This window comes from Pogona vitticeps, chromosome 15, assembly GCF_051106095.1.
Source record: "Pogona vitticeps strain Pit_001003342236 chromosome 15, PviZW2.1, whole genome shotgun sequence".
Taxonomy (NCBI): domain Eukaryota; kingdom Metazoa; phylum Chordata; class Lepidosauria; order Squamata; family Agamidae; genus Pogona; species Pogona vitticeps.
Genome location: NC_135797.1, coordinates 13,712,792 through 13,739,138, shown reverse-complemented (window position 1 = coordinate 13,739,138; position 26,347 = coordinate 13,712,792). Strand labels below are relative to the sequence as shown.

At 52.4% G+C, this 26,347-nt stretch overlaps 4 protein-coding genes across 8 annotated transcripts; 3 read left to right on the top strand and 1 right to left on the bottom strand.

Annotated features, from left to right (window-relative positions):
- Positions 1-176: 176 nt before the first annotated feature.
- On the top strand, positions 177-12,145 carry SLC25A44 (solute carrier family 25 member 44). Of its 5 annotated transcripts, none has more exons than XM_078382127.1 (5): positions 177-315; positions 5,318-5,427; positions 6,069-6,692; positions 7,508-7,635; positions 8,489-12,145. In XM_078382127.1, the coding sequence occupies exons 3-5, from the start codon at positions 6,071-6,073 to the stop codon at positions 8,678-8,680; spliced, it is 942 nt and encodes a 313-aa protein (XP_078238253.1). In that variant the 5' UTR covers positions 177-315; positions 5,318-5,427; positions 6,069-6,070; the 3' UTR covers positions 8,681-12,145. The 5 variants fall into 5 exon arrangements, with proteins under 5 accessions (XP_078238253.1, XP_020670913.1, XP_078238252.1 ...); XM_020815254.3 differs by having other exon boundaries at positions 6,059-6,692; XM_078382126.1 differs by having other exon boundaries at positions 183-315; positions 5,322-5,427; positions 6,059-6,692.
- A 750-nt stretch (positions 12,146-12,895) lies between these two features.
- On the top strand, positions 12,896-15,907 carry PMF1 (polyamine modulated factor 1). The gene is made up of 5 exons (XM_020815258.3): positions 12,896-13,146; positions 13,814-13,919; positions 14,343-14,443; positions 14,878-15,073; positions 15,400-15,907. The coding sequence occupies exons 1-5, from the start codon at positions 12,911-12,913 to the stop codon at positions 15,451-15,453; spliced, it is 693 nt and encodes a 230-aa protein (XP_020670917.3). The 5' UTR covers positions 12,896-12,910; the 3' UTR covers positions 15,454-15,907.
- Positions 15,908-18,941: 3,034 nt separating this feature from the next.
- Positions 18,942-21,617, top strand: BGLAP (bone gamma-carboxyglutamate protein). The gene is made up of 4 exons (XM_020815260.3): positions 18,942-19,655; positions 19,892-19,930; positions 20,379-20,439; positions 20,936-21,617. The coding sequence occupies exons 1-4, from the start codon at positions 19,592-19,594 to the stop codon at positions 21,081-21,083; spliced, it is 312 nt and encodes a 103-aa protein (XP_020670919.2). The 5' UTR covers positions 18,942-19,591; the 3' UTR covers positions 21,084-21,617.
- Positions 21,618-22,555: 938 nt separating this feature from the next.
- On the bottom strand, positions 22,556-25,837 carry LOC140702829 (SLAM family member 5). Its single transcript, XM_072984207.2, has 4 exons — positions 25,496-25,837; positions 24,580-24,921; positions 23,885-24,133; positions 22,556-23,270 (listed from the first exon to the last, which is right to left on the bottom strand). Exons 1-4 carry the CDS (start codon positions 25,539-25,541, stop codon positions 23,074-23,076), a joined length of 834 nt encoding a protein of 277 aa, XP_072840308.2. The 5' UTR covers positions 25,542-25,837; the 3' UTR covers positions 22,556-23,073.
- Between the last annotated feature and the right edge of the window lie 510 nt (positions 25,838-26,347).

The following is a 26,347-nucleotide window of genomic DNA, read 5'->3' as shown; positions in this document are numbered from 1 at the left end:
CCTGGGAGTTGTAGTCCAAAAGCCGCGTCCGCTCAGTCCCCAAAGGGTTAATCCACCCTCTCCGGAAACCGCCGGGCGGCGTTCCCTTTCCCGCCGGAAGCGCCGCTCTACTTCCGCCCCGCAACTCCTATCCTCCCCTCTCTCCCTCTTCACTTCCCGCCCCTCGCCTTCGCCCGCCATCTTTGTCCCTGGCCTCGGCGCAGGCGCAGCCTAGCTGGCCGAGGCCGCCGCGAGGCCCGCGCTTCCCGCCCCCAAGATGGCGGCGCCAGGAGTCCCCGGAGGCGCCGAAGGAGCCGCCGCAACGGCCGCGCTGAGGTAAACAAAACACACACAAAAAAGGAGGCCGAGGCTCTTCCTTTTCGGGGCTTCTCCCTCTCCCCCCCCCCGTGCTCGCCTCGGGCGGCTTCTCCGGGGAGGGGGCGGCAGGACGAGGCCTCGAAGGAAGGAAGGAAGGAAGGAAGGCGGGCAAAGGACGCTCCAACCGCCCTCCTGAGGTGACCCTCCCCCCCCCGGACTGGTTGATTGACAGGCCGTGGGGGGAGGGGAGGGGAGTGGGAGGCTCATGAGCACCCCCTTTCCCTTCCTCTCCCCACTCAGGTGCCCCCCCTTATTGTGACTGATTGATTGACAGGCGGGTGGGGGAGGGGGTCACGAGGACGCCCCCCTCCTCAGGTGCCCCCCTCCTTGATTGATTGATTGTGATTGATTGACAGGGGAGGGGGCGGGGAGGGGGTGGGGAGGGCCCTAACCCCTTTCCTACCCCCCCCAAAAATCAGGTAAAGGTCCCCCCTTTTTAGGGTGGGCTTCTCAATTAATGAGGAAGTCCCCCCCCCGGCCAGGGCAAGGCCGAGACACCTCCTCCGACCCCCCTCCAAAAAAATGCCCATGGGTTTATTTGGGGTCATTCTGTGGCAGGGCGAAGCCTCCTAAATGCCTCAGGAAGACCCCCCCCCTCAAAGCATTGGGAGGGGACCTTCGGGGGGGGGGGAGTATCTAAGGCCAAAAAGAATAAAAGGATTGGGGGGAGGGTGTTTCTCCTCCTGAGTGTCTGATGGAGAATTTGGAGCTGGGGGGTGCCTTTAAAACCGAAGGGCTCCCTCCTGATCCACACGTGGATTCCTGGAAAGGGATCAGAAATGGGGGTTGTGACATTTTTTTTAAAGGGGGGTGTGTGAATTGGGGGGGTGACGTGTCTTCTTGGGCGAGGGGCTGCTGGGTTTTAGGTGGGGGAGAGGGGGTTTTGGGGGTGTGGGACGGGAGGGGGGTCTCCCAGGTGGGGGGGGGTGCCGGGCGAAGGAGAGCCAGAAGGGGAAGAAGGGGAATTCCCTAAGGAGGGGCTTTTTTTGAGGGGTGGGGGTGGGGGAGAGGGCAAGACGAAAGGGGGATCGTCCGGCCTCTCCTGGAGCCACGAGGTGGAAGAGCCTCTCCCTGGCTTGGGCTCAGGGAAAGTTCGCTCGTTTGGCTGTCCATTAACGTCCTCCTTTGAACCTGGAGGCAGAGTCCGGCAGGGCCCCCTGAGGAGAAAGAGCGCGGTCTTGGCCTTGGCCATCATCCTCACAAGTCTTGTCCAGCCAGGTTTGTAGCCTGCAGGAGAAGGTGAAGGCAGGACCTTTTAAAAACCTGAATGAGCCATTGATGCCCCTTATGGCTCATTAGGAGACAGGTGGAATTACCTGGAACCGTTAGGAATACTATCCTTCCTTCCTTCCTCCACTTTCTTTCCATCCATCCCTCCCTTCCTTCCTTCCTCCCTCCCTCCAATAAGAATAACGTGATCCACGAGCGGTGTATCGCAGCCCATCCCACCATTCCTTGTGTATTTTTGAGGAAGCCTCTGAGCCTCGGACCTTCCACAGCAGAAGGTTTGCAGGAAGCATGGTGGGTTCATAGGCTCTGTCCGCTTGGAGCGAAGCCGAAGAGGCGGAATTGCCGGGCCGCGTGCCGCGTGCGGAGCAAAGCTCCCGTTCCGACAGTTGCTTGCTTGGCTACGGGGGGGGGGCAGGAAGGTGGTGGACAAAGGCCTGCGGTTGCTTCCTGTCAGAGCCACATTGTCCTGAGAATGGATTTAGTCGGAGGAAAACCCAGCCCTTCCCTAAGGGTACAAATCCTAAAAGCCACCCAGGAAATTTGGGTGCTGGCTTCTCGTGGCCTCACTGGGCCGTGTTGTGACATCCCGTGGTTTCTGTCCTTTTCTTCCTGTTTGCCAGGGAATGGCACCACGTGGGTGTAGAGCAAGCAGGCAGGGTAGAGAAACCCATGCTTTCCACCGTTTCCACACAGCTCCATGCCAGGGTCACAGCCCTGTGTTGCTCTGAAAGGGGCTGTTTTCTGCTACTTGCCCGTCGGCTTTGTGCCATTTTGATCGGTGAGGTCCTTGATTGTGTTTCTCTACAAGTGAGAACTTGCTTCTGAATTCTAATCACCTTGGCTGGTGATTTCAGTGCAGCCGTATTTATCCTTGGCAAATCTTTAGGTTTGCAAAGGATGGGAGGAGCCGGATTCCCTCTCCTTGCAAACTGGGCTGTGGGAATGTCCCTGACTGAAGAGATTGAATGGCTAGAAGTACCAGGATTTTTTTTTTCTTGTTGTCAAGTTGGGGTGGGGTGGTGTGGGGGGGAACGACCACCTTAAAACTGCTCAGCTAGCTATCCCAAATTCCTTTTGGGTCTGCCGAGCTGAGTTCAGAATTAAAATTAGACCCCCTCCGTCCTGCCCTTCTGGCTTGTTTGACCGACGGCTGTCCTTCTGGAGAGCAGGGCTGAAGAGAAAGAGTCAGGCCCTCCTCTGTCCCGCACTGGACATGTTCCAGCCTCCTGGTGCTTTCTTCCTCCCCTCTGCTGTCAGGCACAAAAGCCTCGGCTTCATTGGACAAAGAGTCACGTCCCAACAGAGTTGCAGATTGTTATAAAACTTGTCCTTGGTTTTTTTTTTTTTTTTTTTTTAAAAAAAACACCTCTCAAGGGAAACAAATTTGTTTTTTTTTTTTCAAGTTGTGTTTCTTTGTTTTTGTAACAACCATGACGGGCAAACACAAGCTTTTTAAATTCTGGGTAATTTTTTAATAATTCGACTGGCATCTCAGCATAGACTTCCGCCAGGCTACCACTAATTAGTGACCTCACAATGGTCATTTTTTCCGACTCTTCCACGGAGAAATCTATAAATGTTCTATCCAGCAGAGAAAAGAAAACCTCAGGACAATCTCCCTTTTTATAGACTGGGAATTTCTTCAGGTCAGCCTTTGACAGGCGTCCCTCAGAACCATCTGGACTCAAGTTATTATTGTTATTTCGATTCAACAACTCAAGTTTTCTGATCTCATATGCCATATTTTCTTTTTTCCAGAGCAATTTTCTCACTCTCTATTTGTCTTTGCCTTTCTCTCTCTCTCTCTCTTAAGTCTAATTCCCTCATCCTAAGTTCATGTTGATACGCTAAGTGCATTTTCCTATATTCTGCTGTCTGTTCACCACCAATATCCCCTTGCACAGAGCCAAAATCATCCTCAGACCCATTATCCACTAGTGTTGGGTCTTCCTGGTCCCCCATTTCCACAACCTGACTGCGGGTTAGAGGCATAATTTTCCCTCAGGCTTCTGTTCCAACTTACAGGCCTTGATTTTAAAAGGTACACTTTTTTTCCTGTCAGCGGGTCTGTTCTACAGTTACTGCTCTACCAGCACTGGCAAGCTAGCTACCGTTGCCAGGCTTCAGCCTCCAGCTAGGCCTCTTAATAAACAGAGTAAAATTTCTTTTTCTCTGTCTGTGGTACCAATCGTAAAATATACAGCTCTGCCTCTCTTTTTTTAAGGCTTGCTGTCCAAAATGGAAAGTTCCCTCAGCGTAGCTGTCTCCCGGCTTCTGCTCTGCCCCCTCAGAGTTACACCAACTCAGGACAGGCCAGCCACACCACAGCCTCTGCCCTTTTGGGGCGCTTTTCCCGCCAAAATGTCTCCTCAGAGCTTCCCTATCTTTAGTCCCCAGTCTGAGTTTCGGCGCGCCTCTACTAGACGTTCTCCCCGTGAGACACGTCCTAGAAGGTAACCCACACCTTCCCTCAGACTTCCCTGACTAAAACCCCTGCTCTGGGCACAACACAGCCACGGCTTCACTGGATCTTTTCGAATCCCACCACGCTGGCGCCACTTTTATCATGTAACAACCTCCTTCTCTATTTCACCAAGGAGGCCTGTTACACGACATCAACACCCTCTCACACTTCAGGTAGACTGCCACCAACCATTCCCTATGGACAGGAATGGATTTCAAAAACAAAAGAACTAAAATTTATTGATTGGTACACACTTGGATTGGTAAACAAATAAAACAAGAGACTATTTAAATCGAGGCACTAGCATAAGCAGACTCTAAATGTTTGTTCCTACAGAACACAGAGCTCACACAGAACGCCACAGAACTCGATACAGAACTGCCCCAGCAGAACTTAAAACAGAAAACCCCCTCATGACACACTTTCCCCCATATATATCCATCCCAGCTCCACCCACTGATGTCCCGCCTTCCTCCCACTATTGGATGTTAAACTCCCTCCAAAACCTTGAAGGACAGGAGACATCATAGCTGGCTGTAACAGTTTTCAATAACAGCATACCCAAAGCAGCACACCAAAAAAAAAATTTTTTTTAAAGCTCATCTAAACCGTCAGAAAGGATCAGAGAACATCAGTAAAATTGTGTCTCTTGATGGTAAATAAAAAGTGTTGTATAAAGCACAGAAGGTGCAGAGAGAGAGAGAGAGAAATGTTTTTCTTCTTTCGTAAATTAGAGAGGGGCCGCCCTGTGCTATTAAATCATAGAACATTGGTTTTTTTTAAACAAGGCCATCTGGTCTGACTCCCCTCCCAGTGCAGGAAAACTGGGACCATAGAGTTGCACCGTGGATGGGGAATCCCAAGTAACAGCTACTACAGGTGGCTGCTATTCAGTCCCCATTTCAAAACCTCAGACCCACGCCCTCAAGCCATGTGCCAAAAGAGTCATGCCTGCTGTTAAGCGCCTCAAAGGCTGGGGGGGGGGGAGAAGGCTTCCCCCCTTGTATTCTGAATCCCCTGGTCCAGATCCTGCCCCCTTGAGCAGCCGGAGTCCAGCTTGCTCCATTTGCCACACGACAGCCCTCCAGACCGTCCCAAAGAGGGCTCTCGGTTTGTCCCAGGGCCTGAACGTACCCAGCCACCACAACTGGGCCAGGTAGTCCCGTGTCTGAGGGGGCTGGCTGGATTCAGACTGTCTACAGGCATGTGCTGGTGACCATGATGTATAATCTAGTCTCCCTTTTTCCCCCTTCCTTTTTTTTCCAGGAAGGTTGTGTCTTTGCAGGAAGAACTCTGAAAAGCTGGCGAGAGAAGGCGACATGCATGAGGAGGCGTTTCCGCCCACCGATTGTGTTGTGCTACATGTTCTGTGAAAGGTGAACCCGCTTAACCTGTGCGCCTTCATCCGTGATCTCAGGCTGCATGTGATGGACGGAGGAGGCATCGTCCAATACCGGTGGTTCCCAGCCTTGGGTCCCCAGTTGTTCTCAGACTCGACTCCCAGGAATCCTGGCCAGCCCAGCTAGTGGCAGAGACTTTGGGGGGTTTCCGTCCCAAGAATATCTGGGGGACATCCCATGGGTGGGAACCACTGGCCTGCAGGTCTTTAAAGGTAGACAGGAAGGGCATCATCTCGAAACAGGGAGTTCTTTTCTCCCTTGCTGCCTTCTTAAAACTTACGTAGCATTAGCAGATTAAATCTCAGACCGTTAATAAACTAAGATTCCTTTTGAAATTGGGTTGTGTAATCCTGCTCTAATCTCCCTTTGTCTTTTGGAGGCTGAGATGAGAGACCTCACTTTCTGCGCCCAGTGGAACGGTGGCGGTCACCTTCCCAGGAACGCTTGTCGCCTGTTCCCAAAGTCTAGGAGGCTGGGCTTGTAGGTCAGGGTTGGCCACGTCCATCTCAGTCCTCCCCAAAAGGGGCACATCTAACTGCTGTTATCTGGCCTTTCTTCTTCCTCCTTCTCCTCCTCCTCTTCCTCCTCCCCCTCTCTCCCGCCCTAGGGCGCCTCAGCCATGGAGGACAAGCGCAACATCCCGATCATTGAGTGGGAGGACCTGGACAAGAAGAAGTTCTACGTCTTTGGCCTTTGCATGACCATGGTGATCCGGGTCAGCGTCTACCCCTTCACGCTCATCCGGACACGCCTGCAGGTCCAGAAGGGGAAGAGCCTTTACAACGGGACCTTCGACGCCTTCCTCAAGATCCTGAGGGCCGAAGGGGCGGCCGGGCTCTACCGGGGTTTCCTGGTCAACACCTTCACCTTAATCTCGGGCCAGTGCTACGTCACGACCTACGAGCTGACGCGCAAGTACGTCTCCCAGTACAACAACAGCAACACGGTCAAGTCGGTGGTGGCCGGCGGCTCAGCCTCCCTGGTGGCCCAGAGCATCACGGTGCCCATCGACGTGGTCTCCCAGCACTTGATGATGCAGCGGGTCGGCGGCAGCATGGGCCGCTTCATGGTGCAGGCCTCAGCCGGCCGGCGGTTCTCCATCTTCGGGCAGACCCGGGACATCATCGCCCAGATCTTCAAAGCCGACGGCCTGCGGGGCTTCTACCGGGGCTACGTGGCCTCCTTGCTCACCTACATTCCGAACAGCGCGGCCTGGTGGCCCTTCTATCACTTTTATGCAGGTAAGAGAACCTGAGGCAGAGGCTGGGCTTCCCCCAACAGATCTCTATCGGATCGTCTCTTGTGGGCGATCCACCAAGAGGCTGCAGAGCAAGAGTGTCAGTCTTCCTGGACCTACTATTGAACCACAAAGCACCAACTTTCTTTTAGTTCCAGCAGCGACCAGACAGATCCATCTTAAGTCTGAAGGCAAGAGCCCTCCTCACCTCGGCTTTGTCTCCAGTAGCCGTACTGTGGGAAAAGTGTTTTTATAAGGGGAGAGAGGAGAGCACTTTTAAAATGCTTGAAAGCCTGTCCTACAGAGGAGGGGCAGGATCTGTCCTCGGTCCTCCCAGAGCGCAGGACTCAAGCGACAGGAAGCCAGATTTAGGCTGAATATCACGAAAAAACTTCCTAACTGTTAGAGCAGTACGAGAACAGAACCCATGACCTTGGGAAGTGGTGAGCGCTCCAAAACTGGAGGCCTTTAATTGAAAACCCGGTAGCCATTTGTCCCGTCTGCTTTGATGGGGATTCCTGCCTTGAGCAGAGGGTTAGGGCCCCTTCCAACGCCATGATTCTACGGTTGCGTGTTTTGCCTGTCACCACTGTGCCTCCTATTAAAAATTTAATTTAAGTTAGGGTCTTGTCTTTTGCTTAATTGTCATTTATTATTGAATCTTAGTTTATGTTGTGGATGCTCTTATTGCAAGCCACCCAAAAATGGTGGCTTAGCCACTAGATGGCTGGGGTAAACATTGAATTAAACTAACAAAGACATAGCTTGCATCAGAACGTGGCCGGGTGTCCCTAACCTGCCTCTTGCTCCTGCTTCCAGAACAGCTTGCCAACCTGACGCCCCGGGACTGCCCGCACCTCCTCCTCCAAGCCATATCCGGGCCCTTGGCGGCCGCGACCGCTTCCACCCTCACCAACCCCATGGACGTGATTCGGGCCCGCGTGCAGGTGAGAGCCCTAGAGCCGGCCAGGCTTCTGCTTGGAGCCCGAAGCCGCCCACTGGAAGCTCTGCCTGCAGCGGCTCCAGGCCTTTGGTGTTCACTGGGTGTTCATGGGGCAGGAGAAGCAATGCTGAGAGATGTTCCCGTCCTCACTCTTCGGAACTCCCTCGCTTTTTAGGGCTGAATTTCTCCCTGTCTTTCTGCTCTGCGTGTGCCAGCTGGCATCTGCACCTGCCTTCCTCCCCCCATCGATCATTGGTCTGGGGAGATCATTGGGGGCTAGGTCAGGGGCAGGTGTTGCATGCAGGCCTGCAGGTTGACTCCTTGTGTTCTGAGAGTCATCCAGCACCTCTCTCCCGAACCCTCCTTTCTCAGGGAATCGGAGGTTGGGGAAGAATCTATACGACGGTTGCCTTACACTCCAAGAAGTTTCTTTGCACCCTACATTTTAAGGCCCCCTCAGGGGCCAACTCACCTTCGTTTTGGCCCTTTCTCTTCTAGACTGATGGGGGTGCTGTTGGAGGTCCAGAGGGGGGAGGACGAGGACGTAGGGCTCCCCCCAGGGCGAATCAGACCCTTCGCTTCATTTGGTTAATTTCAAGAACAACTGAATGGGTTGCCTCCCAGTCGAGGCCAGTAAAAGTTCATTAACCCATGGGGCTTGCATGACTAGTTAGTTTGGTTCTGGTTTGCCTTTCAGAAGGTGAAAATAAGGTCAGATCTGGAGCATTTCACATCTCCCTTTAGAAAGAGAGCCCGCGTGTTTCTATGTGGGTCTTTGTGTGACTGGGCGCACCCCTCCCCGGAGGCTCCTGCACGACCCTCTGACTCTGTGGTTTTCTCCCCTCCCCCCCACACAGGTGGAAGGCAAAAGCTCCATCATCCTCACCTTCCGGCAGCTGATGGCAGAGGAGGGGCTGTGGGGGCTCACCAAAGGACTTTCGGCTCGCATCATCTCGTCCACCCCCTCCACCATCGTCATCGTCGTGGGGTACGAGACGCTCAAGAAGCTGAGCCTCCGTCCGGAGCTGGTAGACTCCAGGCATTGGTAGTATCAGAACCGGAGAGGCGAGGAGAGGCCGACCCCTCTCTGGAATTCCTTCGGACCATTCGTGGCCTGGCTGAAGACTCTCCCAAAGGCCGGCTCCCGGGCAGGAGGGGCCTCTCACAAAGCACGGCGAGGGGAGGGTTCAGTCCAAGCCAGCCACCCAGCCTTTCCCCAGTGGCTCCTCTTCGGACTGGTTGGCAGCCTTCTGCAGGTAAAACGCCTGCTGTAAAAAAAAAAAAAAAAAATCAACAACCCTGAACCCGTTTGTGGGTGAGTGAAACCCCACACACTTCCTTTTCTGTTTTCCTTCCTGTCCACCTTTTTTCTTTTTTTTTTTTTTAAAGACCTTAACGGTTGAAGCGAACACACCTTTCCACCCCCAAAGAGATTCTGATTCTCTCTTTGTTTCCCCACATTCCCCGTGCAGGCGGAATTAACTTTGCAAAAGCCGTGGGCCCCCCCTCCACCCGAGGAGGCTTGGCAGTGGCTGTGGTGGAAAAGACAATTTAGTAAAAAGGCAGGCGCCTCCAGGACGGCTAAAAACTGCAGGTTTGAAAGGAGGCAGCAGACCCCACCCAATGCCGAGAGTCATTTGGTGCTGACCTTGTGACCAGATCTGTACGTTTAACTATTGGGGAGGGGGCATTTTTTTTTCCTTTTGTATATTCTTGGGAAACCTCTTGCCAATATCACTTCCGGTTTTGGAAGGGTAGCATTTTTCCCCTTCTTCTTTTGTCATTCTGATGTGTCAACGGTGATTGTAAAGGATGTTCCTTTTAAGTCCGCAGCACTCGCCATGCAGTGCCATCCGTGTGTATTCTTTGGGAGAAGGGAATTAAAATCTGCTGTAGGTAGGATTTTCCCTTTATTCTGTGGCCTTTGCAAATGTGAGCGTGTATTATAATTATTTAAAATACCCAACCAAAACGCAGAGTTCTCTCCTAGACTTGTGTTCTTCTCATTTCCCCCTGGAAGTCTGGAGAGATCTCCCTGTGGGCTTAATTTGAAAGGCAGGCCGTAGTTTGGCGGTGGCGTCTTGTATAATACTTCCTTTGATCTTTGGTACAAGGATGACTGTCTCGGTGACTGAGTGAATGTTTCGTTAATATGTAGGCCAGGATGCTTTGGAGGGCAGGAGATAAGGAGTGCATACGGCTTCTTTTCTTTGGAGAGAGAGATTTGTAAGTCCAGAGGCAGCTTTGGGGCAGGGCTCTCAGCCCTCGGTAGATAGAATGTCACCTTGGACGAAACTGATTTAGTTTCCTGTTTCTTGCCTACAATCTTCCAGCCAGTGGGGCAAGCAAGAGCGAGGGTGGACAGGATTTGAAGCAGCTTCCATGCACTTTCCAGTAATTGGTGTCTTTTCCCATCCTCCTCCTCCCTGGTAATCTCTTCTGTCAAGATGGTGGCGTTGGTTCTGCATTTTTTTAAAAAAACCTTCCTGCTCTTTTCTCGGTGCTCCTGTGGCTACACTATTTAAGAAGAGTCAGGAAGAGAAGGAAAGCAGGAGGGTGTATTAACACAGTAAAAGTAATGCCACTAATTCTAGAATGAAATATAGAATTGAAATAAATATTGGGGAGGTAATTTTTCTCTGTACTTTGGGTTTTTTTTCTACTGCCAGGGGTGAAACACCTTTCCAGCTTGATCTGGAGTTTATTCATGCGCCGTAATCAGGAAGTAAGAAAGGGTCTAACTTTGGGCATTTTAACCCTCCGGGTTCTTCTAAACAAGCCCTGTGTAAAAATCTCTCTCTCTCTCTTGAGATAGTTTTGAGAGACTGGATCTGGTTTTGCAAAACCGTCTCATGCTTCTCAAACTGTTTGGGGCCCATCAGAGCAAAAGGCAGGATGAGAAAGGGCTCGTTCTAAGCGCACGGCATTCTCCCCAGTCATTTATGGACAGGGAACTAAGAGAAGGGCCATGTCCTGAACGTTTTGTATGCTGAAAATCGAAATGGCCCCAGGACCTATCGCCACACTTAGCTTTGCATCCTCTCCATTCGTGTGCGATCTCTCGGGGAGCCTAAACATTTAACTCTCAGACAAGCCGCTTGCAAGGTAGGCACTCAGGTGGGGCTTCTTCCATCCAGTTCTACCTCCGCCTGAAATGATTCCTGGAAGGCTGGTTCAGTGGCCGACTCCTCTCCCCGGTGTACTGGTTTTCCTGGGAGAAGGGGTGGTTTGTTTTCAGCGGGGAAGCCTTCCTTCCTTCCTTCCTTCCTGGGGGGCCCCAGCTGTATTTTAAAGAGGTCCAGCCCCAATAAGGGTCCCTGTGAAGAGCTCTAGAGCGAAGGAAACCCCAGCCGACTGTTTCCAGGGATGGCCCCCATCATCCCCCTCCTGGATCCATTCATATTCCCCACACTGGGACAACTGATTGGTGCAAATCAGGCCCATGTTTGGGCTGCTGGAGAGGAACGCCGACCATTCTGGGTGTGCTGGCTTTGATTCTGCATAGCGCATTTTTTTTCTTCTCTTCGGGCGTTTTCTTTTTCCTTTTCTGTTCATTCAGAGAAGCTGTCAAGCGTCTTTATCCTGACGGCACATGTGGGGGGCTTCGTTCCACGCATTTTTCATTCTCTTGTGTTGGGTTCCTCTTAGTGGGCAGGTGGTTTATTAGCGTAGGGGAGAAAGGGTGCTACTCCCTAGATGGTGACAGGCAAAGCACATGCAACGAAGGCTCAGGAAACTCTCTCTCCCTCTCATATGTAGAAGGGCAAAACATGCTTGTCCTAATAATCCCTTTTAGGGTTTGGAGAGCTGCTTCTCCAGCTCCCCTTCAAAAAAAAGCTGCTGTGACGGTTTTCCTCCTGTGTCTTCTTGATGTCGGTTCATCAGTTGGGCCACCAACCCTTAACCAGAATATGTGTAACTTTATCAATGAAGTGTATATAGAGAATGACCGGCTTCCTCAGAGGGGTTAAATTACAAGCTACGAATCCCCCCTGTTGTCTTATGTTTCCCGGTGAGGTCGGCGCCCGTCTTGTGCGGCCCCGAATCACGGAGCCGCTTTGGATCCTTTCAGCGACCGGGCTGAGATCTCGCTCCATCCTTTACCCAGCAGTACTTGGCTTCTTTGGTGCAATCATAACCTGAATGATTTGGTTTCTCCAGTACAGTATTTAGTCTGCCGAGTGTGTGTGGTGAATTTCCATCGCACTCGTCTCAGGAAGCTTGTAGTGAGCGATGGGTCTTCTGAGAAACACACACTTCCCCCCCCCCCTTCAGTTTGAGGATGGGGGGCACAGAGTGAGTTGGGCGAACCGGAAACCTTCCCGCAGCCACATGGAATGGAAGGCCTTGCCTCCCCATACCTTATTTACACGGGAGTAAATTCCAAATTATCTCAGATAATCGGTGCCTGCTGTCTCAAGGCGGAGTTTTGAATGTATTTGTGTACCTGAAAACCGGTTTCGATTTTGCACTGTAAGAAGTCTTTGAAGTGTAATTAAAGTTTTTATTATTTATGTCCTCTTTCTCCTGGTGGATCTTGCTTTGCCAATGACTGAGAAATACGAGACCTTTCGTCCTATGCCCTGCAAGCGCTGACATGCCTGCAAAGCAGGCGCCGGCCACATTCAGCCTTCCGAGTGTTGTTGTTCGGTAAGGAACCATGCAAGCTTTTTTATGTGTAGAAAGTGGGTGATGATGCCTGAAAGCTTGCACTGCCTGCCCACTTTTTTGCTCAGCCTTCTGTGCTGTTGTGGATTCTAGACTACAGCTCCCAGAATTCCCTGGGCAGCTGCTACCTGGGGGATTCTGGGAGGTGTAGTCCAAAAGACACCCAGTCTGCACCTCTCCAGACATAAATGAAGAAGAAGAAAGAGAAGATACCTTTATGGCCTACACATCGTTTTGTTTGGATCAGCACTGCCAGAATTCAACACAGGGGGCGTGGAGGGGGGGGTCCTGCATGGAGTGGGGAATTCTGGGAGATGTAGTCCAGGCGCACGGAGCCCTCTCCTCCCACCAGAGCTGCTAGGCACGACATGGCCCGCTAGGGGCCGCCAGTGACCAAGCCGGCTCCCTTCTCTCCCCCGCCCTGCACGAGGAGCCTCTGATTGGACGCCGAAAGGAGAGCCGCGTCCAATGAAAGGAAGCCTGGGGTCAGACGTCACGCCCCACCCCGCCGCCGGCCTCCCGAATCGCCTGGTTGGCTGCCCTCCCCACTTGTCTTTCTCCGTGTGGGCGGGGCCAAGCCAAGGGAGCGCTCTGGGCCTGCGCAGCGGGGAATGCCCGCCAATCAGAAGCGGCGGTGGGCGGAGCCACGGAGCCGTTCGGATTCGCGCGGGCTCGGCGGATCCAAGATGGCGGCGCCGGCGAAAGAAGGAGGAGGAAGAGAAGAGGCATCAGGGAGGGAGCCCTGCCCGGCCTCCTCCTTCTTCCCGGCCTCTCAGGGGAACCTCGGGCGGGAGCAGATCTTGGACTTCATCGTGGACTCCTTTTTGCGGACGCTGGAAACCGGCGGGTGAGATCTCGCGAGATTTGGCAGACAGTGTGTGGGGGGGGGCGGGAGTTCTGCGAGAGTTGTGGCCGGGGATTCTCGCGAGACTTCGAGAAACGTTACTTTCCCTAACTCCCAGAATGCCCCCGACCCTCCCCCCCCCCATTGGGACACCCAGAATCCCCTTGTCCTTGAGGGCACTACGAGCTCCCAGAATCCTCTCTGTTCACAAGCCTACTTTCCTAACCCTACAAGTCCCATCATTGCCCAGCACCCATAAATAGATTTTTTGAGACTACAACTCCCATAATCCCCCCTCTCTTTCTCTCGGGTGCTCTGATGAGTTTGGGGGAAGGCGATTCCTAGGAGGTTCCCCCGCATCTGCGGTTTTCGGTATCCGCGGTGGGGGGTTGGAACCAATCCCCAGCGGATATTGGGCGGGTGTGTGGTTTCGAAATATGGTGTCTTTAATGACATAAATGGCCGTGGAAGAAGAAAAGTGGGCTAAAAGATAAAAATTTTAAGCCCTAGTAGGCACCTGCCCAGCCTGGGAATTTGGGGGCTTGTTCCAGAACCAGATTTGCAACGCGCGCAGGACCCAAAACTCCGCTCTGACTTTTTATTTATTTATTTCTTAGGCGTTGGGGGGCTTCCAAAGAGTCCTCAGAGGTTTTTCCCTTTCCTCCAATAGGTACCACACGTTTGCGAAGTGCTACAAGCGCCTTTACAAAGCCCAGCCTAGACTCACCAAGTGCGTTTACGACCAGTTTATCTCCCATTTGCAAAGCTCCGTCCGGGTAAGAGCCGAGGAACGCACCGAATTTTCTTTTATATCAGCCTTTGCACTTAAGAGGAGGAACGAGAAAAGGGTCTTACTTGGCAAAAAGCAGTGAACAAAAAAGGACTTGTTTAATCTTGATGGTTAGATGACATGTTCGTTTCTTGTATAACCAGTCTTTGCATGCAAGCATCCATGCGGCGTTCCAGTTTTTAGCAGCGATCAGCTCTCCCGCTGTTAATAAATCAGGATGATGTAGCTTCTTAATACTTGAAAGCAAGGCAGGGGAAGCAGGGAGTAAATGGGTAAAACAAAGTTGGCTGCAGGCAGGGTGAAATCCAACACCAAAGTGCTAAAGCAGTTTATGGGGGGCCTGGATGGGGTTGCCCCAGCTTTCCTTTCAGCATGCAGCTCGAGCATCTTGTGTTTCCTCTGTGCACAGGAGGAGATCCAGGAGTTAAAGCAGGAAGGAAACCTCGAGGCGCTGTTTGAATCCCTGGATAAGCTTGTAGAGGAAGCGAAGGGAAGAGACACCCTTGCCTGGTAAGGAGCGGTTTATTGTGACACACACCCCTGTAGGAAGAGGTGCCTGCCTCTCAAAACGTTGCAGTCGGGCTGTGTCTGTCACCGTGGTGTGTGGAGGCTGCACACAGGCGTAGCCAAACATGAGAATGCTGTTGATCTTAACACTGTGCTGGTTTATGTATTATGTCCCTCTCCACCCCCAGCTAAGCAAAGCCCTGAGAGTGCAAATTTTAAAAAGAACAGTATTTAAAATCACAAAGATCCCAATGGAAACAAATGAAAGAGCCAAAATGGAATTGAGATGTGGGAATAAAGCCATTGCATGGTGCAGAACGTCTGCAATTCCCGTCGCGGGGTGGATCTCGCCCGGGAGGCCATCAGAGTAGGGCTTTATACCGGGAGGGTCCTTTTCCCTTTCCTGCCTCCAAGGCTGTTCCCTGTTTCTCCTGCAGGCGTCCCAGTGGAATCCCCGAGGCGGACGTCCGTAACGTTGTGGTCCCCTATCTCCTGAAGCACCGCGAATTCCTCCAGAGGGCCTTAAAAAAGAAGGAAGAGAGCAACGCCAGGCTGGCCGAAGCGGTGCTCGCTGGCCGAAAGAAAATTGCGGACCTGCAGGAGGAGATCCAGAAACGCAAGGAAGCGTGGCAGGTGAGTCCTGCGGATCATACTCAAGGGTGACAACCCGTTAACCACGTATTTAGAAAAGGTGCTCTCCCAGGGGCTAAAAGGCATCTGCTAGTCAGAGCCTATCTACATCTTTCATTTATTGTCATGGAGGTCAACAGTGGGGGAGATAACATCTGTCTTCTCTGTGCTTATCTTTTGTTTTATGCACAGAATATTTCATATTTGAACTTTCAGTGTTTAGATGAGCAAACTCCCCCCCGTGACACTCTGAAGGATTAAAATGTTAACCTTATGAAATTGAACAGGAGGGCTCCAGCTGGCACGTAATTATTTTTCCTTGCTTCCAGGCAGTGGCTGCAGATGGGCGGAAGACCGTGAGCACGCTTGATGAACTTTGTTGATACCAAGATGATGCTACCTGGCCTTTCACAGGGAGGTCCTCTGTCAGGAAAAAAGCTGTCCATGCTTTGGAGAGCCCGGGGGTCTGATCCGGGGCTTGCGGGCTCCGCCAGGGCATTCTCCAGAGCCCGCCGTGTGATGGCAGCAACAGTTAAACACCCAATGGCCTTTCCTGCTGGACGTCTTCAGAAACCTTCTTTTCTGTGTGTCCGGCGCCTGAGCCGTGTGCCAGATGGATCCCTCTGCAAGGCAGTGTTGCTTCTACCCAGAAGGGCAAGGGCCCAGGTTTCATATTCGTCCACAGTGTCCTGAAACTGTAGACAAGACTGGGTGGTTTACTCTCCTTTTCCTCATTTTCTCCAGGTTTTAGTTGGTCCTAAGCCTCTATCTGCATTTTGTAAACAGGTTTCTTGGCTGTATATGTATTTATATATAATCTTCACATTATCCAAGTAAGTTTTTGTCTAGTTGTGACTTGGTGGATGTTCTTACACACTTCCCAAGCTCTGGGGGAGCGGAAGCAACATTAAGGCAGCCTCTGTTTTCCAGTAAAGAATGTGAAAAGGAAGTGAGCTGGCCATCCAGGATGTCACATGAATCTCGGGGGGGGGGGGGTACCTGGAGGAACAGCTTTGCTTAGGCTCCGTTGTCCTCAGTTGCAAGGAAATTCTTGGCAGGAGTCGGTACTTGGAAAAGGGCTCTCCTCCACCTCTCAAAACCCCAAGCAAGAGGGTCCTTAGCCGAGGGAATTCTGGGGGAAGTCCCTTTTCCCAACGCCCTCACGCCATTCCTATCACAAGGGCTCTGCAAAGACAGGATCGGGAAGTCTTTCTGCTGAGGCAGCACCCTGAGGCGGCTGCTCCTGGACCTCGTTTTCTGCCTCTGCTCCTAATTAGCGGTCTTGTTGTGTTTGGATGTAAAGGTTGACCCCGTCCACCCCGTTTTGTAAACATGGGTTTCCTTGATGACACTGTAAATATAGAGCTGGGTGCCAGCTGGCCCTGCCCGGCGTTCCCCATGGCCAGCGTGGGCTGTTTGGGCCAAGGCTTGGGCCACTTCCAGCCAGCCTTGGCTTTTCTGCTCGAAGCCCTGGGACGTGGGCTTCCGTTTAGGGCTCAGCGATGCACGTCAGAGGTGGACGGCCCCAGAAACTAAACCACTCTCCCTCCCTTTTTTCCTTAAATTTGACCACAAACGTTGTGTTGTCTTCCGCACACAGACCAGCACGCCTGGGGCGTGTGAGAGATGAGTTTCAAACCAGGCCAGCTGGGGTCCAGCGCAGGCTTTGTCTATAACCCAGCTTCTGTTTTCCTTGCAGCTGATGAAATGCTTCACCCAGCCTGAGCTAACGGGACAAGGTAGCTGAACTTTTAACTAGGCTTCCCTGTTGTGGGTGCTCCCCCTCCCCTTATCTTGCGCGAGTTGCGTTTGAGGATCAAGGGGGAGAGAAGGAGGGGAGTGGACACCCACCCCACCACCACCCTCCCACACGGGGGGGGCAAGCCCTCCATCTCTGCCGTCCTGTCTCTCTCACCCTTCTGAGTTTTCAGCAAATGCTACCTGTATTTTTTAAAGTTCTCCTTCGCTAAGGGTGCGTGTACTCTTCAGGAATTTTGGACCTCAACTCCCAGAATCATAGTCATCATCATGTTTGAACTGCAGAGCGGGAAGGGACCCTATCGATCACTGAGTCCAGTCTCTTATCAAGCAGGCCTAGTGAGGATTCGAATTCCCCACCTCGGGCTCTGCAGCCAGATAACTGAGCCACTGAGCACTCCAGAATTCCCCAGCTCTTCCTGGAAGTCATGGCCTTGTTGTGTGCTAGACTGTAGAGAGCACCTCCCAAACATCTACAGCTCCCAGGGAGCACCAGGGTGACTTCCTTGCTTTGGGGAACAGGCTCCCACATTTCTGGGGAATTCTGGGATTTGTAGTCCAGAAACACTTAAGAGCAAACGCCTTCCGTTCACCCTTGTGAGGTGTGGGTTTTGCCCGCAAAATCCTGAGACGAAATAATGTGGCTGTTGCTCCTTTCCACTCTTCGGCATCCCATGCCGTTGGTCCTCATGGAGGATCGGTTTCACAAAAAAAGTCACAAGTAACGTTTAGAAGTAAATGACTCTGTAAAGCTGAGGGGCAGTAGCACTGGTGGCACGTTTGGGCATCCTGGGTTTGCATCTCCTGTTGGTCCTTAGGAACACGCTCGGTGACCTTTGGCAGCTCCAGAGGTCTTGCAAAGCTTGTACAGTACCGTCCACCGGCTGGGTCTCCCCTTTCATCCGTCCGTCCGCATAGCTCCTCGCCCTGAAGAGCTGCTTCTCTCTTGTTATTTCCAAAAGTGGGTCTCCTTTGGATTCTTGCATCGTCAGAGGCCAGGTTGGGCACAGGTTAAAGTAATGTTTCTGAGTGTCCCGGTGGAAGGTGCCCAGCTTTGGAACAGCCGGCTTGCGACCCGGCAGACGTGGCAGGCTCGCCTCTTCCTGGCACGGCTCTCTCCGGCATCTGCAAGCCATTGGGATCAGGAGGCGGCTCTTTCCGCTCCCCGGATTCTGGAGGCTTTGGAAAGCGCCCCGTGGCCTGCTCTGAACCCCCGGCAACCCAGCAGGGAGGTGGGCCAAGAGAGGGACGGCCGCCAGCGTCCAGAAGATGGCTGTGTCGGCTCGTAGCTGGTAATTACGGGCTCAGCTTCTCTGGCCTCGGCTGCCAGTGGCTCTTGGCCCTGATCCAGCTCCCCTTTCCTTCCAGGCAGCTTCCGGCACGTGACAGCTAGCCTTGAGACCGTCCAAAGCTCGGGACTCTTTGGAGTTAGAGGGACAGATCCTGCTCTCCCGACTCAAAGGAGGCAGCCCAGGATCCCATCCTGGAAGGGAGTGAGCAGGGAGGCCCTGTTTCTCTCTCACCTCTTCTTTCTTATTCTCGCTCCTACCTGGGAGAAACATCAGTTTAAGACAAGTTCCCTGGTTTCGTTTTTTTAGACTACAAATCCCAGAATCCCCCAGGCAGCCTAGCTAAGCGTTGTCAGCACGTTTCCAAGCTCTGCTTGAGATGCCCCACTTTGGGGTTTGGAGGGTGGCGTGTTTTTTGCCCCTATCAGCGGGGCTCCCCTGAACCTCTCCAGAAACCAGCAAGAAAAGATCTGAGACGACGCGGCCGGATTTGTGCCGTCCATGATTTGAATGGGACGTTCATTGGGTCACCATCCTGTGACTTCCAACTTAAAGAGGGTTTTAGAGATGCGGACAAGATATAAAATCAAGGAGAGGTTCCCACAGAGCGTTCCCATGACTGTGCGGTGATTCGAACCCAGGACGTCTTGCTTCCTAGCCTGGCCAGCAACGCCCTGCTCCGCTCTTGACAGTTGTGAGATTCAAAGCAGGGACTTCCGAAGTCACGACTTGCTTTTGAAAAAGGCCCTACTGGGCATCCCGGAGTCTCCTAGAAATCTCCGCCCGGGCAGTGCTGGAGAAGAAGCGGGTAACTTTGCTATAGTTTTTTTGCTCCCCCCCCGGGGGGGGTGCTGAACCTTTGGATGCCGACTCCCACTATCCTGGATCACGGGCAGCGCAGGCTGGGGATGCTGGGTGTTGTAGTCTCAAAAGTCCAGGGGGGGGTGTGCCCAAAGTTTTCCACATCTGGAACTTAGCCACCCTCTCCAACTTACAGTCTGGGTTGCTTCAAATCTGCATCTACCAGAACCCCTTGCATCTAAACATACTCTCTTCCTCCACCCCGTAAGACTTGAACCCAGATGCCAGCCGCCTCCTGGCTCCCCCCAATGCCATGCAGCTGTTCTTGGGGACCCCCTAAAAGGTCCCTGTTTCCCTGCCCCAGGCCTTCCCTCCCTCCCTCCCCGGCCGGCCGGCCGGCGGCTCCGGGCTCCTGTCCAGCCCCTGCTTCCGAACCACAATTGCTGCTGGCGCTGAGGAGCGCCTTTCCTCCCCGTCCCGGGGGCTCCAAAATAGAGCTGGCAGCGGGGGGAGCCTGGGACCTGCCCCTCTGGAGGATGTGGGGGGAGCGCCGCGTCCCCGGCCAGGGGCTTTCCAGAAAAGTATAAAGGAGGAGCCGAAACCCAGGAAGAGAAGAATCGGCACCAAGGAAGGAGCAGAGAAGATCGACACCGGAGCATCCCTACCAGCCGACATGAAGACGCTAATGCTGGTGAGCTTCCTGGCCGTGGCCACGCTCCTCTGCCTCGGCGGCGCAGGTGAGTAGACGGGCAAACTGACCCCTCTTGGAGGACTGTGATGCTTTACGAAGTGGGCTCCAAGCCTGAGGGTCCCTGTCCAGCTCTGTCGCTCTCAGGTTATTGTGATTAAGGGCCACACCGAGGGTCATCTAGTCCAGCCCAAATCCAGAACTAATGCACCCATGTGGTGCGGTCGATGGAAGAGGACTCCGGGACCCTTTTGCTTATTTTCTCTTTGTCCTCCTTGTCTCCAGATGACTCGGCTCACTCCGACGACGCCCGAAGCTCTGAAGGTCAGTGCTTCCCCCCCCACCCCCGTTTTAAATTAATTTTTAAAATCCCCCAACAGTCAGAGAGATGCTTTGCAGATGGGTTTAAAGCAGGGCGGCATGCAAAAAAAGGATTGACGGAGTCGATGGATGGGGCAAAGTTCCGTTCTCTTTCCTATTAAACAATGAGGACTAGCGCCACGCTTTCTCATATTTAAAACAAAAGCGGAGATTTTCTGAGCCCCCGTCCTCATTGTGTATAGGAAAACTCAAGACGCTGTGTTGCTGGTGGGGAATAAGTAACTTGACCAGGGAAAGATCTCCATAGAAGTGGAGAAAGTTTTGTTAAGAGTCCTTTTCAGTGCGGGAGGGTTTGGAGAGGACGTGGGGATGATGGGAGTTGTGTGTCGCTCAGATTTTGACCACCTGTTTTATTAAAGAAGCTCTGGTTTCTTCCTTCCTCCCCCTCCAGCTTTCCTCTCTCGGCGCGAGAGCGCGGCATTGGTGAAGCGAGATAAGAAAGACTACGGCAGGTAAAAACAAAACTTAAAACTAGTTACAGGGGCTGAGTTTTGAGCTCCCCATTCCCCCCTAAGACTGAACCCTGCCTCTGGAAATCTAGCTCTGCCAGAAACAGGGGCTCGTGGGGGTTGAAAGACCTGGGGCGATCAGGATGATTGAGCTAATCTTGCTGTTCAAGTCTGTGCCCCTTAAAAATGCTCCCTGGGCCAAAATGGGGGACTCGGCCAGCACATCATTCGAAGCGGTGCTCTCTGAAGGAAAAAAAAGATCTGATTGCTCAAGGACAAGCTTATCTCGGTCCTCATTTGCACAGATTAATTTTGTTTTTTGTTTTCCGATGGGTCCTTGGGAGGTAAACGAAGGCATCGTTCACGGGTCCGATTGGGCTCTGAAGGATGCTGTAGTGGCAGGAAGTTTGTGCTTCCTTTAACCAGCCATTTTCGGGGTGACGTATAAACAGCCACCCTTGCCTTCCACTGATCCAAACCCCCCGCTTCTCATCGGCAGGCTCTACAACATCGTGGCCGCCCCGGTCGCGACCCCCGACCCCCTTGAACCCTATCGAGAGATTTGTGAACTCAGTCCCGGCTGTGACGAACTGGCGGACCAAATCGGCTTCAAAGAAGCTTATAGAAGATACTACGGGCCCATCTAGGCTTCCGAGTGCGAAAGCCGCCCTGAGACAGCCAAGCCCAAATGCACGGACCAGAATGAACGTTTTGCTTTTCATTGTACTGTACAGCAGGACCTCCTATCCGCAGGATCAGCATCCACGGATTCCCAGTATCCACGGATTTACTTATCCGCTGGTTGAAAATACTACCCCCTCCCCTGATACACCTATTTATATGCATTTCCAAGATGTATTTAGCAGAACTAGAGGGAGGCAGAAATCATGTATAGCATTCACCATTCCCACATTTTTCAGCACCTGCGGGGCGGGGGGGCTTGGAACCGATCCCCCTCCGGATACCAAGGTCACTACGGTACCATATTTTTCCTTTCCTCCTCCCAGTTAAGCTCCAAAGCGACCCAGTTTCTGAGTACAGCCTCTGCTTAGCTTCTGTTTGGCTTCTCCCTGCCTCTGTAAAATGCTTGCTCAATGTTGGTGTTTATATATATATATAATAAAACCTGTTTTCTAAATGAACATTAAACTGTGGGGTTCTTTTCCCCCTTTACTAATTCATTCTGTAGATTGTGTGTTTCTCAATACGGAAGAGAATTCTGTGCTGCCAAATTGGGCATGGATGACTTTGATGTATCTGGGAGGGGGGGGAGGAACTCGATTTTGCACCCACTGAAATTTTATTTATTGGGGGGAAGACACCCCTTCTGATTTGAGGAATTCTACTTTGTTTTAGGGTTTGAAAAATAAAAACAGGGGCCTGGGACACTTTGGGGGACTCAAAGAGTGGTTTTGGGGGTTCAGCCCGCCCACCTTGCCTGGGCCTTTCTCCCCCCCAGAGAGGGTCCGGCTGGCCCGAGGGAGGTTGCTGGCATACCGGGTGCTAAATGATGCCGGGGGGGGGGCAGAAAGGACCGATCCTTCACCTCAATCCACGGCAATGAAAAACAGAGCCGTGTCCAGAAAAGTGGCCCCCCCTTAGTCCGTTTCAGCAAAATGCAAGTGTTTTGTAACAGATTTCGCCTTTTAGCTTTTACGGGCCACAACCTGCTTCTCCTGAGGAATCAGATGCAAGCTATGTTACTGATGGCAGAGGAAACCATTAGCAACCGTGGAGGCAATGAGGACTAGCAGCTTTACCTCTCCCCACCCTGAAAATAGTCTTGAGTTTTGCACGTTGAAGCTGGCCCTCCTCTGTCCTGAATCATTCCCTGGCCCCAGCTAGACTCTGAACAGGGAACTCTCCATGGTGCTGAAGGTGGTTTGAGCCTCCGGCTCCACCGGTGGGATTACGCCTGTCAAGTTCAGGCTGAAACCTGGAGGCCACGGAGAGAGCTGCCACCACCCAACCCCTAAAACTGGCCACTACTGGGAGGAAGACGAAGAGGGGCAGTGGAGCCCTGTTGCCGAAAAAGGTGGCAACCTCAGCAAAAACTTTTTAAAAAGGAAAGAGAAACTACACCAGCACAGTGAAAACGAGAGTGAAACAATAAGGGATATTCCTTAATGCAAGAATAATGTGTATTTTATATCCTTCCCTACCTGGTAATCCTCAGAGTGGTTTACAATTTAAGAGGTCAAGTGGAAGACATGGGAGGAATCGCACTGAGGTCCCGCTTGGAATCAGAGGGAAAATATGGTAGTTCAGTTTGTCAGCCCTTCCTCTGGATCCAACCTGATGTTTTAAAAAAATGCAGAAAGTTAAAATGGTTTCGAGCATCCTTTGGGTGACGAAAAAAATGATTTATCCTGGTTTTGTGTTTTTTAAGGCTTCTGACCGTTTCCAAAATGCTGCAAATATTTTCAACTCAGCCCCACTGAAGCAAAAAATGCCCCCTTGAGCCTGCCAGCTACAGTCTCTTAAGCCTTGCGCAGAGAAGTCCGTGTCTGGAAAGGGGGTGGCCCAAGGAGGCCCTCGGGGCTGAAATGTCTCCCTTAGCAGAGGCTCAGGGGCTAAAACCACAGGAAAGTCACTTTTCTGCTGCTGGGGGAGGACCAGCTCGGGAGGAGACAGAGGCTAAGGTGGGGACGGGCTGGGCTCTCCGGCAGCCGCTCTCTTCCTGAGCCGAATATGCACTGGCGGTTCTCTCTTTCTCCCTGGGCAGCGCGACAGCCACTTGGCAAAGACGCAGGCGCTGACCACCATTTTGATGGCGATCAGCACGGCTGCGGTCACTCCAAGGAGCGGACTGGACACCTGGACTCCGTTAAGGCCTGCAAAAGGGAAAGCGGGCATTGAAACCGTTCCAACAACACTCCGTTTGCAAAGCAGATTCCTGGAGCCGGTGGGCCAAGGAGGGTTTCCTCGTGACCTCTGAGGCCCTTCGCCTCGGAAGTGGCTGCTAGACGTGGAAAAAACACAACGTGGCAAGGCTTTGCCCAAAAGAATTACATGTCTGGCAAATGGGCAGTCATCATGCAGCCCGGTTGTTTGGGTATCGATAATGTTTCCCCCCTATATTTTTTTTAAAATCTCTTCTGCCTCCCTCCCGACAATCCAGATCTTCTCCACTGTTCACTTCCTTGACCCACCAATTGCCTTGCTCCGTCCGTCTCCCTCACACAGAGTAAATGAGAATAGCAAGCAGCCAAAGGAATCCTACAATCCGACTTCGTCAGGTTCCGCACCCGCTCCCTGGCCTTCAGTAAAGGCAAGGGATTTTTTTTAATGTCATTACCTATCCACTAGCTGATTCCTGCTGACGATGGCTTTGAGCTACTCCTCTACAGTGTATAGGGTGACAATATTTCCAACTGGCTTATAGCAAGGATGATTTTTTCTCAGAAAGAGCAGTCTTGGACCTTGCTTTGAAGAGAGGAAAACTTACCAGCGCACATTTCCTGCACGGACACCGTCCGGGACGCCTCACCGACGGGGTTCCTGGCTCTGCAGGTGACGTTCAGGTTATTTCCGCTGAGCTCCATGATGGCAGATTTTCCCCAAGGCTCTGCCTTGCTGGCATCCTCCCAGCTGATCATCACATCATCCTCCCAGGGCCCTGCAGAACAGTTCAGCTGCCTGGTTCCGTTCCTGGTTGTGTGACACCGGACGGTCAGGTCAGCCTCCGACAGACGCTCTGCACAGAAAGGGGCAGAAATAGAATGATACAGAGAAGAGAGCCAAACCGTCTCTTTCATTATTCATTCATTTATCGCATTTATTGCAGCACATTCACAAACTGAGACACAGCACTGAAGGAAGGACAGATGTGGAGGGCGGAGGGGGCCAAATCCGTCCAGCACTTAGCCTTTGCTGGGGGGGGGTTGAAAAAGGCAGAAGTGCCCCCGGCTGCTCCTTTTCTTCTCCCTTTGCAAGCAGAGACCCTCTTGCAACATTTCTTCTCTCCATGACCTCCCCACCCACCCATGGTTGAAACATCCATGAGGAAACTTGGTGTGGAAGGGAACGGAGGGCTGGGGGCTGGTCTCCCTGAAATGCCCAGACATCCTGTACCCGCCTGGCCCTCGGGGAAGGAGATGCGCCCGTCCCTTTTAAACATCTGGAAACGGTCAAGATACTTACTGTACACCCGCAGGTCAAAGTCTTCCCGCAAAGGATCGCTTGTACCACCTCGATGTATCTGAGCCGTGTACCTTCCAGAGTCGCCTGATCTTAGATCTCTGACTTGCAAACTTCTGCAGTCCTCGGAGGCAATGAGTTGCCCTTGAAAGGCTCGGTGCAATATGTCGAGTGTACATCGCTCTCTGGGCTTTAAAAAGGCAATATTGGAAGGGTCTTTGTTTCTCTCACTTTTAAGCCAGGAAATTAGTTCAAAGGGTGGAGACGTCTTCAGCTGGAAAGTGACCGATTCCCCCAGGGCTCCGGTCACCTCCGTGGCACCTTCTGCTCCATAGGATGCTGTGCCTTCGGGAAGAAGACAGGAGTGTCAGGAAGAGGAGTCTTCGATGTGGACCATGAAGGGGAGGGTCAGCAGAAGCCCTCAGAAACACATACATACACCCGCAAAGTGAAGAAGGAAGCACTATAAAATTCTTATGCCTTTTAGAGAGTTGGGATTCTGTTTCTCCATCTCTGGGGTGACCCCAGTACTCCTGGCCCTCATCCTTAATGCTTTCTTCCATGAGACAGTGCAAGGGGGGGCAGTAAGAAAAATGTTGGGCAGGGGGTCAAGGATCAGCCGTGGCAAGATTCAGGGGAGGTTGAAGTGGAAGGTGGCAGGATTCACCCTCTCGAAGAAGAAGAAGAGGAATCTGGGACCTCCCTCCAGGGCTGGCTCAAGGGAAAGGCTTGGGTTTCATGGCTCCTGTCGTGAGGAGGCAGAAGAAGCCAGGCTCAGATGAAACGCTTCTCAGTTCTCGCCCAGGTCTTTCCCATTTCCCTTTTGGATGCCTCGCTCTGCCTCACAGCAGGGCCGGCCCTCTTGCTTGCTCACCTGCTCCCGTTTCACAACCAACGTCTCCCAAGTCACACAACTCACCTGGCACCGGATCCTGTAGCAGCAACAGCAGCCACAGCCACCCCATCACGGCTCGCCTTCTCCTCTGCAGGCTTAGAGCAAAAGAAACTTTTTCAACTCACTTCCTGTCGCCGATTCCTCTTTCTAAGACCCACCCGAAGGTCAGCACAAACTGAGGGGGAAGTTGTGGCAACGATCTCTCTTGCACCTGCAAGAAGCAGTGCAGGGCCCGAGGGTGTCCGGAGGAGACCCACAAAGAGGAATCACAGGCCCCCACAAACATTTCACGAGTCGTGGAAAAAGATGCTCCTGCCATTGGGAAGGGACGTATTTTCACCCAAACACCCTTCTCTCGTGGACCCCAGGAAGGCGATCTGGTCACCTCCTGTGTTAATGGCTGGGTTTTGAGCATCCAAACCTCCCACGAGGTTCCGTTCTTTAGGATCTTCGGGAAGACGGAAAGCCTCTGATGCCTTACTGATGTTAATATTAAAAAAACAATAATTTCATGGGGTGCAGAGGGGTTCCTGTAAAAGTGAAAACTGCCTTTTAAAAGACGCATCTGAGATGCAATAAAAGTGAAAGTAAGATTGGAGCAAACACAGCCGGGGGGGGGGGGGGAAGAGTTTCTATCTCAGTCCTTTGTTTTGAAACAGAGTTCCTGGTCAGCTAACCAGGCAGAGGGAACTCATTCCGTTTTGGGCCTGTTTTTCGCAGAAATAAATAAATTATAGAGTGCTGACATAGAGCGAAAGGGAAACAGGGAAGTGCCTTTTTAACACGCCACTTCTGCTGTGTTTTACTTAGAGGCCCTGAAATCTCTGGTGCTACAAAAACCCACAACTCTTGAAGATGCCCCAAGATCCAGCAGCA

Bases quoted from the DNA above. Each gene is read 5' to 3' on its own strand.
- SLC25A44 (XM_078382127.1), top strand. From the start codon at position 6,071: ATGGAGGACAAGCGCAACATCCCGATCATTGAGTGGGAGGACCTGGAC. The intron at 6,693-7,507 runs GTAAGAGAACCT...TCCTGCTTCCAG, and splicing joins CTTCTATCACTTTTATGCAG to AACAGCTTGCCAACCTGACG. The intron at 7,636-8,488 runs GTGAGAGCCCTA...CCCCCCACACAG, and splicing joins TGATTCGGGCCCGCGTGCAG to GTGGAAGGCAAAAGCTCCAT.
- PMF1 (XM_020815258.3), top strand. From the start codon at position 12,911: ATGCCCGCCAATCAGAAGCGGCGGTGGGCGGAGCCACGGAGCCGTTCG. The intron at 13,920-14,342 runs GTAAGAGCCGAG...CTCTGTGCACAG, and splicing joins ATTTGCAAAGCTCCGTCCGG to GAGGAGATCCAGGAGTTAAA. The intron at 14,444-14,877 runs GTAAGGAGCGGT...TTTCTCCTGCAG, and splicing joins GGAAGAGACACCCTTGCCTG to GCGTCCCAGTGGAATCCCCG.
- BGLAP (XM_020815260.3), top strand. From the start codon at position 19,592: ATGAAGACGCTAATGCTGGTGAGCTTCCTGGCCGTGGCCACGCTCCTC. The intron at 19,656-19,891 runs GTGAGTAGACGG...CCTTGTCTCCAG, and splicing joins CCTCTGCCTCGGCGGCGCAG to ATGACTCGGCTCACTCCGAC. The intron at 20,440-20,935 runs GTAAAAACAAAA...TCTCATCGGCAG, and splicing joins GATAAGAAAGACTACGGCAG to GCTCTACAACATCGTGGCCG.
- LOC140702829 (XM_072984207.2), bottom strand. From the start codon at position 25,541: ATGGGGTGGCTGTGGCTGCTGTTGCTGCTACAGGATCCGGTGCCAG. The intron at 24,922-25,495 runs GTGAGTTGTGTG...TTCTTCCCGAAG, and splicing joins GCTACAGGATCCGGTGCCAG to GCACAGCATCCTATGGAGCA. The intron at 23,271-23,884 runs GTAAGTTTTCCT...TCCCTTTTGCAG, and splicing joins CGTGCAGGAAATGTGCGCTG to GCCTTAACGGAGTCCAGGTG.